The sequence below is a fragment of the Ailuropoda melanoleuca genome, chromosome 8 (genome assembly GCF_002007445.2).
Source record: "Ailuropoda melanoleuca isolate Jingjing chromosome 8, ASM200744v2, whole genome shotgun sequence".
NCBI lineage: Eukaryota > Metazoa > Chordata > Mammalia > Carnivora > Ursidae > Ailuropoda > Ailuropoda melanoleuca.
Window position 1 is genome coordinate 42,828,321 of NC_048225.1, and position 15,402 is coordinate 42,843,722.

Here is a 15,402-nt window from a genome sequence, read left to right on the forward strand (position 1 = left end):
GAATTTATAATACAGTTCATTTTATACCTCTTGAACATTACTAAGTGTGTACTTGGAATCAATAAAAAGGAATACCTCATTTAACAACAAAGCCTTTCTTCTTCATCTTTATTGGAACTATTTATTCCTGATCTTCTAAAGAATAATTTAAAAGAACACTATTTCAATAGGCTGATATTCTTTTAAGGTAAAAGCCGCATCAGTCCAACTCATATTCATTCACACAAGTTCTTCCTACCATGAGAATGTAATAGAAAATTATAAAGGATATAAACTAAAATCCAAAACAAAGAGTCAATAACTTTAGTAAAGTGATCAAAAACTTTAATGACTACCAAAGTCTTAGGACTCAAGTAATTTCAACAATGTTGGCTTGCTATAACAAATCTCCCTACATGTTTCACACTAGAAGTTGCTAGTGATTTTAAAAGGTGAGGGGAGTCTCCTCTTTCATAAGAATCCCTGAAAATATCTTAAAATGACACCCTGCAAGAAGGGTTTGTGCAAAATATTACAATTGGTACAACTGGAAATTATCCAATTCCAAAAGCATCTTTTTAACACTCAAGCAAAAAAACATAAGTTAAAATGGTAACTGTGGTTCTATTACTAGAGTTTGATGTTTCTGTGATAGAGGACATTAAATCTGATAAGTTCAACTGCTTTCCATTAACTGATTTTGAACATTGTTCTTGTTCTGAATGTGCCTAAGTAGCTCAAAACCATAAGAATTACATAACTCCACTTTAGTGAACAAACAAATCACCTCATAAAGCATTCCAAGGTAGTTTCGATTCAGAGGACCTGGGCTGCCACAAGCGACTCACTCTCTAAGGCCTGAGAACCCAAAGTTATGTTTTCCACCTCCTTTTATTTTGTGTTTTAGGATGACGGGAACACGATAAACAGCCAGCCCTCAGTCACCATCCAGGCCCCACCAGTACAAAGAGGCTTTGTGACTGACAAGAGCATATAAAAAAGGGAGGAGACCCACTTTTTTCTTCCTCTAGGGAAGACTATGGCTGAAATTTTAGAACTTAAAAGCTTCTCCCGTTTCGACCAGCTCACCTTGCAGGTAAGCACCTACTTGGTTCAGCAGCTCAGTCACACATTAGAGACAGAATTCATGCTGAAAACTGATAATGGTGTAAAAATATTCTTTTACTGTGACTTTCAGCTCAGTGCAGCTGTAAGTAACATACTTCCTCCCCCAGGAAACCCTGTCACTAAACCTGTGCAGCACGAAAAATAAGCCTTCATGAGAGGAGATTTTATTTGACATTTTAAGGATACAGAGAGCAATATTTCCAATTTTTGCTGTGACTTTTTAAAAGTGTCTAGAATAGATCATGAAAGAAAAAAATCGATGATACATGATATAAATATTAATATAATTTCCTTCTATAACCTTCCATTCAATTCAATAATTTTCTATGGCAAGGACAGTGATTTTGAAACACCTCCCTCAAAATAAACAAAAACTACAGCAAAATTCTTCTTCAAAATACAATCAATATCAATAACCAACACCAATATATAATCAAATATAATCTATGAAATACATATTCAAAATATAATCAAGTTATGAACTAATAATTTCTTTTGCCAAAGACTATATAATTTAATTTTCATTCAAACCAAATTGGAATGTGTTAGCAATAAACTTTCTAGGTACTGAAAGAACATCCTCATGATCAGTCTTTTAACGGCAATCCATGACTTTTTATTTTGATAAGCAAGAATGCCGCAGACTTATATTTGAGAATATTTTCATTAAACGCCTGTTTTATGTAAGTAAATTTATCTGATCCTTCATCTTGTTTTCCTCTAATTAATAAGTACTTTTGATATTGTACCATAGCTGCATATATTTCTGAAATTAGTCTTCGTTGGCAAGCCTATAAAACCTTGTTTAAACTGCACTTGTCAAATGCTACTACCAGGTAAAAAATTTAACATCCTAACTCAGAATTATCAAAATATAAATGTCAGCACAGGGGCACCTGGGTGGCACAGTGGTTAAGCGTCTGCCTTCGGCTCAGGGTGTGATCCCGGCGTTCTGGGATCGAGCCCCACATCAGGCTCCTCCGCTATGAGCCTGCCTCTTCCTCTCCCACTCCCCCTGCTTGTGTTCCCTCTCTCCCTGGCTGTCTCTATCTCTGTCAAATAAATAAATAAATAAATAAAATCTTTAAAAAAAAATGTCAGCACAATGTTGTATTAACAATCTTATATACACTTGCAACTTCTATGGTAGCTTCCTCTTTTGTTTTCCTTCTAATTCCAAAGTGTAGTGTCTCACAACTAAGAGCATGCATATTCTAAACCGCAGTTCTGATAATTCTGGAAAGAGAGCTGACAAGCCCTGCCAGGCACGTGCATGTTCTTCATTCTGTCACCCTCCAAGGGAACACTCCTTCAAATACACATGAGAAAAAGAGAAGTTTCCTGATGTTCTCTTTCAGCATATGCCTATGTGCCCAAAAAAAACCAGAAGCATCCCTGAGGGTGCAGGAACCAGAGGGATATTTGATGGTGATATCACAAGAAACACCAAGCCTCTGTGCAACACACGTTTGTTTCCAGATCAGATTTTTTAATAACACGTTAATTGGTATAATTTACATAATATACAACTCACTATTTAAAGTGTAACATTCAGTGATTTTTATAGTCCCAGCCTAGTGTACTCACCATCATAATTACTTTTAGAACATTTTCATCACCATTAAAAAAATACTCATTGGTAGTCATCCCCCATTCCCTGCAAGTCCCCTAGTCATAAGCAACACAGATTTACTTTCTATCTCTATGGATTTGCCTATTCTGGACATATCATATAAATGGAATCTTACCCTATGTGATCTTTACAGCTCAGACTTAAATAATAAAAATAGCTAACACTTACTGAGTGTGTACAATATGACAGTCATTTAATTCTTACGATAATCCCATAAGGTAAGTACTATCACTATCCCATTTTAAGATGAGAAAGCTGATGCACAAAGAAGCTTAGTAGCTTAGCCAAGATCACAAAACAAGTTAGATGAAGGGAGGATTTGAACATAACGCAGTCTGGCTCCATAGTTCATGCTCTTAACAACTCTGCTACACCACAGTGCCCCTTAATTACCTTTAAGCAAACTCACAGGGTAGAAAACAACAGAAAGAGTCAGGCTTGAAAAAAATGTAGTGAATTACAGCATTCCTTATAACCAATAGAATAAGCAGTTAACTGCCTCCAATTTGTACATCTGTATCAGCAAAGTCTAAGAACTTTCTGTGATTAGTAATAATTCTCCTTAAACAAGAAGATAGCACGCAGAAGAGGATTCCCAGAACTTGAAAGAATAGACACTTGGAATCATTATTTTGGTCATGTTCAGGTTATTAAGAATTATCACCAGTTTCTTTTAGCGAAGAACTGAAGACTGGTATCAGAATCCTTTCTAGAGCTTCTAATAATTTGTTGTGTGCACCTGGGCAAGTGGATGTGAGTATAGATGTAATTCAAGAGAGCTTGCTGTTTAGACTAATCACAGAAAGTTCTTAGTCTTTTCTAATGCAGATATGCCAAGAAAAGGCATCATCCAGCAACATGGTATGATCTCATTTGAGAAGTTGGAGAAAGAACATAAAAATATATATGTGGAAGGAAAGGGGAAACAAGGAGGGGGGAAGAAAAGGAGTAAGGAAGGAAGGGAAAGAGGAAGACAGAGGGAAAGAAGGCAAGCAGGTGGAGAGGAAAGCAAGACTAACAGACAATGATATAGCAAACGGCCAATAAGGATATACACAAAGGTGGTAGTTACTCTCTGAAAGATTTTGTTTGGTGATATTTTTCCACAATGAGCAAAATACATATATATATATGTATATATATATATATACACATACATATATATATATATTAAATCAAAATAATCTTAATTTGAAGCTATCTGCCCTCTAATGTGTTTTACAAAATTCTGGCTATTTTTCTACCTCACAAAGTATCAGGTCTCATTATAGAGTAAGTTTTATCATTCTTCTATACTCAATCATAATTTCCAAATTTAAAAATCTCTCTAGGCATTATATCATAATTCAACCAAATAAAGCCAAAAGGTAATTCTTAAAAGTATTTCCAAATTTTTTCAAAAACGTATATCTCAAGCCCAAATGAGATGGAGTAAGTTATAATTATGACTATGGTGTATAGGTGTGTAAGTCTGCATAGCAGAATCCCTGGTTTTGGCTAATACTATAGATCTTCTATTGTATACAATACGGTGGTATTTGGGTTAAGAATTAATAATAAATTTAATTCAAAGGAGTTTGTAATTTCAGACTTCATTTAAAAGACTCCTATTAAAAGACCTTCCTTTAAGGGAAAGGAAGCTTACATGGAGACAGTAGTTGGCCTATACCTCAGGGTAGCAAGCAGGTCTGCAGGCCAATTTTTGTAATAGACACCTGAAATACTAATGTATTACATTAGAAAGTTGAAAAGTCCTTTCCAGTTGTCTTAGTTTAAGCTATTATAACAAAATACCAGACACTGGATGGCTTATAAACAACAGAAATCTACTTCTCACAGCTCCAGAGGCTGGGAAGTCCAAGACCAACATGCCAGCCAATTTCGTGTTGAGCGATGCCCACTTCCTCACAGCCGACTTCTCACTGTAACCTCATATGGCAGAAGGGGCACTGGAGCTCTCTTGAGCCCCTTTTATACCAGCAAATACTGGGGAAATACTGCCTTTTAACCACACTAAAGATACACAAAAATGAATGTAGATCCTTTCAATACAAATGGCCACTCTAGCAAACATAACTTAGGCCTCCTCTTACCCCACTCTTTCTAGCAACTGTTTCCTCTTTCTTATTCCTCCTCTTCTCTATCATTCCCACCTCTACAGGCAAGACATGAAACAGTCAATTGTGTGAAAACAGGGTCAAGTGCACAGCAGCTGTTTGAAAAATGACAAAAAAGTGCTCCAGACACTCAGGAATCACCTGTGGCTCTATTTCGTCAAGTTATGATAGAATATGATGCGGTATGATGCCTCAAGAGATCTGGAACTTGGAGGGAAAAGGATTCTCTGTTTGGCTCCATTCTTTTTTTTTTTTTTTTAAGCTTTTATTTTCATTCCAGTTAGTTAACATACAATGTTACATTACTTTTAGGTGTACATAGAGCGATTCAACAACCCCATACATCACCAGGAGCTCATCACAAGTGCACTCCTTAATGCCCATAACCTTGTCTGGTTCCATTCTTTACCCATTTTAACATCTTTAGATTTTTTTTAACCAATTTCCAATGGATGGACTGGCAAGTAGTTGAGAGTAAGGCTGGCAACAGAAAGACACAGCCAAATCTTGCTGCTCTGGGAATCTGGGGCCAATACTCTCCTTCCTCCTCACTCTCCTCCCCACCCACCTACCCCTAACCCCCACAGCGCCCATCCACCCTATATTTCCAAGTCCCCCTCTTCTCTAGCCCCACTTACTGTGCTGCCCCAACACCCCTCTAGTCAGATGGCATCAGAGTAGGGAACAGGGAGAAGAAAGAAAAAGGAAGACAAGTGAAAGGAAAGCCCCAGGTTAAACCATAACCCCAATCTCTTTGCTCTTTAGTTTGCAGTATTAGCCTGTTTTTGTTTCTTTCTTTCTTTTTTATTTTTTTAAGATTATTCATTTGAGGTGGGGGGGGCGAGAGGAGGGAAAGGGTCTTAAGCAGACACCTCACAGAGCATGAGCCCAGTGTGGGGCTCCATCTCATGACCCTGAGAGATCACAACCAGAGCCAAAACCAAGAATCAGATACTTTGCCAACTGAGCCACCCAGGCGCCCCTGTTTCATTTTGTTTTTAACCACTCTCTTCCTGAGAGGTCTAATTCTGTTCTTCTATCCCCTCACTTCCTATCTCCTACGCTCTGAGCTCTTGCTCCAACAGGGGACTCTGTGGAGTAGCTCAAGACCTAGACAATTCCAATCCTTCTGCTTTAGCTCTAACATATTGGAAATAAATGTATTTTCCTACAAATATCTTATCATAAATATTATTTGTTTCTCTAGTACCACTGGCACTATACTCCATTTTATAGATTCATTTATAGGTTAACGTTAAAGGATTGGCTTGTAAACATAAATATCATTTAAAAAATTATTTTTCTCATAGCCATAGGGATACTTTTATGGATGAAAAATTTAAAAAGAAACCAGACAAATAATTTACCAAAGCCACAGAATTAGTAAGTGGTAGAGCCAAAACCTAAAGAGAGGTCTGTTCGAATGTGAGGCACTGAAGACTATACAATTTCTATTATACCATGGAACCTCCAAAAACACATCTATGTTTTTCATTAAGTAAATGAAAATTCTGAAAAGCTAAAAATTTTACTTATAATCATTAGATATTTTAAACTCAGTATCATTTATTCAAACATTTACTGGTACTCTTTTACCCAAACCATGTCTAGCAATAATAACCAATGCTAATGAACTATTACTGACATCATCAGGAGAAAAAAAAAAGTATCTACATTATTTCAAGAATTCACCACTAATGTTATAAATTTATCATATTATTTCTCTTACGAATATTTGATTTGCTGAGACTTCTGTTAAGGTAACAGATTCTTATACCCAAGAGTGATTTCTTGTTGCTCAAAACAGAAATGCTTTATTGCAAAATGCTTTGTTAAAATCTTCTGTGAATTGTCATTTCCAAAATAAAGACATTTATTTCTAACTACTTAAGAAGAATTACTTATAAGAATTATTCTTCTGTTAATAAAATAAATACAACTGTAGAACTTGAAACAAATGACTTCTAATTCATGACACAGCTATTACTACTACTAAATTCCAGCTACACTGTATTTTACAGATTCAATAAAAAATAAATACAACTATATAGTGCCAACTCGATTTAGGTGAACAGTGCTAACAGAAGTTAAAATTGTTCTAGGTCAGAAGTGTACATCAGGTTCTTAAAGAAAAAAAGATAAACATAATTATGGTTTACCCTTTATTTTAACTGCAAACTGCCATCTTGATTCACAGAGGTTCCAATATCCAGAGGAATCTCAGAACTACTAGAACAAGCCTACTGGCATATTAATGGTGTAAACTCTTCATTGACTTAGTAACATGTGGATGTCTTCACTTCTTGAACTTAGACATCAGTAAAAATAAATAAAATATTTACATTTAAAAAACCACCCCAAAATGCCATTTTTATTCTTGAAAATAAAACTGCAAAGACAACTGACCACTTCTAATGTGACTGTGTGCCATTAAATCCGTAAGAGGTTGCATTTTAAGTTGATAGTATTTCTCTAAACAATATTTCTCTTTGCTTTCTACTAAAAACAATAAACATTTATATTAGATATAAAATGTTTGAGCAATTTCTTTATCACAGTATCTCAAAGGCTGACACGCAAAAAGTGAAAAACAGATTTGTCACAACTTCCATCCGTAGATGGACTACATTCACCACATGGGCAGACTAATTTTCTACCCCCCAAAAAAGAAAGTCAGATTACAGTCATTTGACTTGATAATAAGCTCTGCATTGTCAGAGAAAGTGATTTACAAAATTTTGAACCTATGTTTTCTCACCTTTTCTGCTTGCTTTGAGGATAGCAACAGTCCTAAGGATCTCTACCTTTTTTGCATAGGACAGATTTTGCATTCTTGGTATGCTCGCTAGTTTAATTGCCAATTATGGAAGTACCTCAATTCACCTGCATATATTTTCTGAGGAATGTTGGTTTCCCAAGCCCATGTCAATTTTTATTAACAAGTTAATTTACCTTTTAAGAACGACAATGAATTTAGGAAGCCAAAGGCTTCAGATTTTTCTATTTACTACCTCCTCTGTATACAGCAGTCCTCTTCCACTTAAACCTTATGTTCAAGGCTTTCAAACAGAACTTCGATTTCCTCCTAATCATCTAACATGATCTCTCTCAGACAAACAGAGGTTTAAGAATCTAGCTATCTATGTTGACATTTTGGACTGCATTTTAGACCATTTATCTTCCCTTTCCTAATTCCACAACTTGTTAATCTCTCCTGCTTATGCAACCTTCTTTTTACTCACTTAAACTTTCCCATAGCCTAGTCTCTCTTGCCTAAAAAAATAAACAACTAAGAAGGAATCCAAAAGAAAACCTTACTCCTGTAACAACTTACCCTTTCTCCTCTCAAACTTCTTCAGTGTATTATACTCATTCTGCTTCCTCAGCTCACACTTTTTTTGCATGTACTAAAAAAAAATTTTCCCAACCTTCCTCAAAAAATAATTGACAAAATTAATTGTATATATTTAAAGTGAACATCACGTCACATTTCTCAATCTACTATCACAACTCAACAACAAAAATTTCTCTAGCTGGTGACCACTGACCACCAGGTTGCTAGAGCAAATGAACATTTTTAGCCCCTACCTTAATGAATATATTTACGACATTAACACAAAAGATAATGCCCTCATTCTTGAAATCCTCCATTTTAATTAACTTTCTTTCCTAGTTTACAGATAATAATCACTACTCATAACTCTACTTCTGCTAAAGTAATAATCACTGAGCTAGGTGCTCACCTGTATTAGCTCAGTATTTTTCACACTGCTGTCATTACTCATTAGTGGTTCAAAGCAGCTTTTTAAATAATTAGAATAAAAAATATCCAAATGTATTCCATTTAGTAAAGTTAAGTATTATTCTGGAAAATTAATGTGTGTGTGTATTCACAATATAAAATATAGTCCTTATTTTGGGCCATATTAAAAAGTTTGAAAGAAACTGTGTCTAATTTATTTATTTATTTTTTTAAAAAAGATTTTTTAATTTATTGATTCGACAGAGATAGAGACAGCCAGCGAGAGAGGGAACACAAGCAGGGGGAGTGGGAGAGGAAGAAGCAGGCTCATAGAGGAAGAGCCTGATGTGGGGCTCAATCCCACAATGCCGGGATCACACCCTGAGCCGAAGGCAGACGCTTAACCGCTGTGTCACCCAGGCGCCCCGAAACTGTTTCTAATTTAATCACCAGAACCTGACCTATGAGGTCCACATAATAACTTCTACTTTTTAATAAAGAAAAAACTGAGCATACAGAAGTTGTACAATTTGTACTCAACCAGCTGGTGTGACAATCAAGCATAGCCTCTATTTATCTCCTAATCTCCAAATACCCAAGTGATATTTATATCTTTTAATGTGAATGTCTTAAATGCACTTCAAGCTCAGTATGTGCAAAACCTGTAACCAATTTCCACACATTTTCTAATTTGCTAATTTCCAGTGTTTCTCTCTTCTTCATCCAAGCATCAATCCTGATATCTCAGATAGATCCACTCTTTACTATGTCATTACCATTCAGTCATGCCCCCACCATTTCCTTCCAGGATAACTGCAAAAGTATCCTCCCATTACCTGCCATTCTGCCCCCTCTAAACCTCCAATTCACTCTCTGCTTTGCTGGAAGAAATCTCTTCAAAATACAAATCTCATTTAGGGCAAACTCTCCTAATCCTGAAGTAAAACTTTTAAAGTTCAAATGTCATATATAATTTTCTAGACTGGATTTTTGTGTAGTTCTAGGCAGTACTTTGAAAAAATAGAACCTAACTGATATTTAAAGGACTTTTGTTAAAATCAATAATGGTCAAAAGACCCAGATCAAAAGTTATTTACTTGCTGTTAAAGTTACTTCAAAGATACTAGGTTACGTTTACATTAGGAGATTCAAGGACAATCACAAACGTCTTTCACTCAAAAATGCAGATAGCCAATAAATAATTCATTTCATTTTCTTAAAAACAAAATACATTCATTATCTTGAGACTAATGAAACCGTTTATTATTTGTACCTTCACGGAGAGTTGACTAGAATTCATCAGTGGCAGGCATCAGTACTGTTTCTAAATAATGTTTTAAACACAACAACAATCAACTTTAATTTGCACTGGATTCTAAATAAAAATGCAATGTTTTTCAATGTTTATAGCAGATTAAGATATGTCTCCTGTGAATCAGTCATACACAGTCCATAGATTATCTGCTATGACAACAAGCCTGAGCCTTTCAATCTACATGTTTAAACGAACTGTTGGATTTGTTGCTGCCTTTGCAAAGGCAGGTGGAAAGAATTTCCAGCTAGGTACTCACCAGGATGGGATCAAAGTTGTCATGATATGCTTTATGACACTATTTTAAATTAAATTATTAAAGAAAAGTGAAGCTGAATTATTTCACTTTTCTAAACTATGTGTTCTCCATACACAGATACCTAATATTGAAAATAAAACCAATAAATAAATTGCTTAGAAGTGTAGCATGTTTCATTGTTTTTTGTGAGCAGGGTTATGTGTAATACTTTTGGCATGCTGTTTGTGGTGTTGTTGATTCTTTCCTTTGCCTTTCAGTTAAAAAAAAAGAGTTAATGGTTCAAAAGAAACTAATTTCTTCTCTCCACATGACTGTTGGAAAGATTCTAATCAAGCCTGAATCAACAACTATAATAAATCCCTGACTTAAAAAAAAAACAGGTTGCTTAAGTACATATTTGGAAGTTTTAAAAAAAAATGTGCTTTAAAGGTATGCATGAGAAAAAAATATTCTACCAAATTTTCAACCATGACTTCCGCTTCATAGTGACAGACATGCTCTAAGACAAAGTTATGACAACAACATACAAAATAATAACATGATTGAACAATGGAAGCAGAATCATTATGAAGAATGCCCACTGGGGGCTGTACAGAAAGACTTCTTTCAAAATATCTTCAAAACATTGTACCCCAGGTCCTAACAGAATCCACAGCAAATGTTGGTATCAAGAGACACCTGGATGGATGGATGGCCAGCTGGCAAAGAACTAGAACTCTCTTTACATATTACCCTTCGTCAACCCAAGCCTCTGAAGTTTCTCAGGATTCTGTCTGACTGTAAGCCTTATTTCTGGTGCACAGATTGAAAATCAAGATCACCATGTATGAGAAAATGCATGTGAAAAGAAAACAGTACCTATTAAAAATAACAAAAGAACTACTCAAAAGTAAGATGTTTTCGTTAGGCATTTTAATAGCCATCATTTTAATACTAAGAACACTGCATTACTTTTTAAGTAAATTCATACTAAAACCATCACATCCTACATGTCACTTTTAGAAAATACCATGGAACTACTTCCTCAAGTTCCTTCTCTAAATAAATAAAATTGGCACATTTTCTCTCTATTAAAAGAGGGTTTCATTTCCCTTTTTCGCACTTAAATAAAAACACAAGTTGATTAATTTCTAACATAAAATGATTCCCTTATCTTCTCAGAGGAAATTACTATGAATAGAAACCTAAGGACAATATCATTTGATATTTATCTAATTTTAAGCAATTAGAATTAAAATTGTTAATAAACAGAAAAAATGTGATCTCAAACATCTGTATATAAAACTGAGTTTTAAGAACAAAATAATTTAATGCAATTATACTCCCTAACTGCTATATACAATGTTGTTTGTTCATTCCAAACACACGCTGGAGTTCAGACAAACGTGTAACATTGTTTTGTTTGATTGTAGTACTTTATAAATGGTTTTATTTTACCATTTGCCAAACCCCTTTTGTTGAGTTATTCAAACTAACTTCTGCCAAGAACACTAGGAATTTGGTGATAGTGCTTCTTTTAGGAGAAAACAACCCCTTTCCTCAGAAAACTGAAAATGTTTATCTTGGCACTAAAACCTTGTATTGAGCCTTCTGGAAAGTATTTTAAATTGTTGTTTTTAACCTAGACTTTGTGACTGAAACAGGAAAAGGTTTCATAGCTCTACACCAAAATACATATTTATAGGGCTGATTTTCTTTCTACACCAAAAATACTACGGTGATGGCAGCAGTTTTCAAAGTACGATTTCTGAGGACCAACCTAAAACTTGGACATTATCACTATACTCAACATACAATTTGTTTTTTAAACCTCAAAAAACTGACGACTAAGAAATGCTAACTGTTGATCAAATACACTGCCTTTAAGTGTCATACTGGAAGGATTGTTGCATTTTATATCTGCTTTTAGGAATTTTCACAAAAAGAAAATTTACTAGACCCTTTATTTTCCTCCTGTGTATGTCAACAGAAGATAGGTTTCTAAGTTTTTCTCTTTTTTATATTTTCCTCACTAGGTATGCTTTACCCTCAGACTAGATGGACGTAAAGATTAACCACATGAACTTTTTACAATATGGTCTTAATAATGTATCTAAACACAATACGCAATTTTTGAAAACTGATGAAACAATATAGTCATTGTCCCTAACTCCTCTACCTCACTCTTAAATTGTTAAAATATAAGAACGAGACCAAACGGTAGCTCAAAGAATTTCACAAAGACCCCCAGAGAGCTGCGATGATTTTTCAGTCACTGATAACTGGCAAATAATATTATGCACCCATTACCAATCCTTTGCAACTTAAGATCTCCCTACCTTGAAATTTGATCCATTTTTCCCTTCTAATGGCCTGGCTGTCCTTTTACAAGAATAACAGCAGAATAAAGCAACAGCATCACTTTAAATGTGCATGTAAAATTTCTGATAAAGTCATAAGTTAAAATCATATCATTGTGCTTATCAAATATTTATTAGGATGTTCTGGCAGGAAATAGTACTTGTTTTAAAATTTCAGTATGGTTAAATTGTGTGATTTAGGTAAAAAGAAAAAATAAATATATCCACCAATTATATCTTATTAAAATCTACAACTGCTTTTGGCAATCAAGTAAAAATTTTAATTTAAAAGTTTGGTCCTTCCTGCTGTGATTGAATTCTGCCTATATCCAGAAAAAATCAAGAAAAAGTCTATTCAGATACCAGATACCTAAAATCAGGTCCACAAAAAACCAAAAATTCACTTATCAGTATCTGAGACTATTAATTTTTATATTCAGCTTTCCAAGATGAACCTGTAAGTAGAATAATATGAAAAAAAAATCTTCTTTCCCTCTCTTCTATTCTACTAAGATGCAGTGATTTATCTCTTACCACTCTAGGGAAAAAACACAAAAAGAAAAACAAAACCTCATGCCACTTGTGAGAAATAATTATTTAGGGAACAACTCTAGTTCCATGGCTGATTTTAAAAAACCACAAAGGAACACTAGTTTTTCTATTAAAATAAATAGGTATAAAGGACATACCTGAAAAAGAACATGTACATGGCAGCTGTGATGCAGAACAAAAGAACCTACAACAAGGAGAAAATATATTACTTGCAAAAGAACACTGACATCATTTGTGTCTTTCTTTTTAAATTTTAATCCCAGTATAGTTCCCATACAGTGTGATATTAGGTTCAGGTGTACAATACAGTGATTCAGCAATTCTATACAACACCCGGTGCTCATCACAGCAAATGCCCTCCTTAATCCCCTTCACCTATTTCACTCATCCCCCCACCCACCTCCCCTCTGGTAACCCTCAGCTTGTTCTCTATAGTTAAGAGTCTGTTTCTTGGTTTGTCTCTCCTCTCTTTTTTTTTCCTTTACTTGTTTTGTTTCTGAAATCCAACATGTGACTGAAATTATATGGTATTTGTCTTTCTCTGACTGACTTATTTTGCTCAGCATTATACTCTCTAGCTCCATCCATGTCATTGCATCATTTGTGTCCTATAAAAGCAAAATACCCAGTGTTAAATCTTGTGCCTGAAACAATTTAAAGACGTGCAAAACTAGTCATACACATGTCACATTCTCTACCTTTCAAATAAGCCATATTAAGGCAATGAGTCTGTACACACACGTATAAATAAAATTACATACATTATACATTATATATATACAATATGTATATATATTACCATATGTATATATGTATATAGACTGGGTAGAAGGGTAACATGGTTCAAAAAGGAACAACCAGTTTTTTAAACAATCTCTAAAAATGCCTAAAAAAGCAAGTAACTTAAGAACAAAGAAAATAGCTTTTATATAATGAAGTCAGCAAATAAATCATAAGCATATTAACTGTTATACCAAGATGACCAGATTTTTTTAAAACATAAAATACAGTTCATTTATCAACCAATTCTAATCAATAAGAAAAACTCCTAAAAAATATAATTGCCTTTTGTGAGATATGGACTAGCTATTTAAAAAATTCCTTTAAAAACAGGCATCTGAACACAGTCAACCTAACTTTAAAAGCTCCCCTCAAATATATCACACTAAACACAACAAAATAAGGTGTATGTGGAGGGACACCTGAGTGGCTCAGTCAGTTAAGCATATGACTTGATTTTGGCTCAGTCTTGATCTCAGGGTTGTAAGATCAAGGCCTGCATCCAGCTCCACACTGGGTATGGAGCCACTTAAGATTCTCTCTCTCTTCCTCTCCCTCTGCCCTTTTCCCCCTACTCTCTCTCTCTTAAAGAAAAAAGAAAAAGGAAAAATAGAAAAAGAAATAAAAAGTGTATATAGAAAGAATCCAGCATCCAAGTCCTGACCAAAAGCTTAGTTGTGCCAGCAAAGTGGATCTCCACAAGTTGTTCTAAACTGCTGAAAAACAAGTTGTAAAATGTGTTCCTATGTTAACAACAGTGTAAACTAAACATGACTGTCAATGGCTTCACATCATAGACAAACGACAAATGAACAATCTTTAACTGTAAAAGGCTGACTACAAAGTACACCAAAATGAACAGTGTTTTGCTACTTCCAACACAAATAATTCTAGTCACCTTAAGGAAAGTCTAATAGTTTTGCTATTACAAATTAAGCTTGACGGGTTTGCCGCCTTGGCTTAAGATAAGCACTATAAACATGGCTTAGAAATCTATAAACCTACAAACCAAAAGAAAATAAGTATCAATTACTGCAAAACAAATATTTTTATTATTTATTATATAGAAAATCTATAACATCTTTTTCCATATGTAAAGTATATAAAATCTCTCTAATAAACACACACAATCTTCTGTCCTCCTTGCTCCTTCCTTTCGTCTCTCCTTTCAATTACCTTTAAAAAAAACCCTATCAATGATGTGTAAGGTTCATATCACTGTTTTTGACAACATAACTTAAAGCATATCAAATATATTTCAATTATTGATTAACCAATTAAAATTAAAGTTCAACTGAGATTGTTTACTGGTTATAATTTGCCAGCCAATGACCCAGATATGAACCTCAATTTGTATTTCCCTATTATTCTATATCCTTTGGGCAAGGCCATCCTTCCTAGATGTTCAATGTTTTATTCTTTCCCAGACTAGTCATTTTCTCCTTTGCAGACGTACTCACAAACCTCTCTAGAAGTGTCCCACAAATCTTTCCCACACCCTCTAACTTCTCTTGAGGAAAATCTCCTTAGTCTCTTTCCCTTGAAATGTTGCTATGCTCTA

The 15,402-nt window shown here is 34.6% G+C and overlaps 1 protein-coding gene across 2 annotated transcripts in view; it reads right to left on the bottom strand.

Moving 5' to 3' along the window:
- The window catches only part of TMEM135 (transmembrane protein 135), a 248,001-nt gene that overhangs the window by 71,158 nt on the left and 161,441 nt on the right, over positions 1–15,402 (bottom strand). For both annotated transcript variants that reach the window (XM_034666176.1, XM_034666175.1), the window contains exon 6: positions 13,199–13,245. In XM_034666176.1, the coding sequence (XP_034522067.1) occupies positions 13,199–13,245 (47 nt within the window). The remainder of the gene's footprint in view (positions 1–13,198; positions 13,246–15,402) is intronic.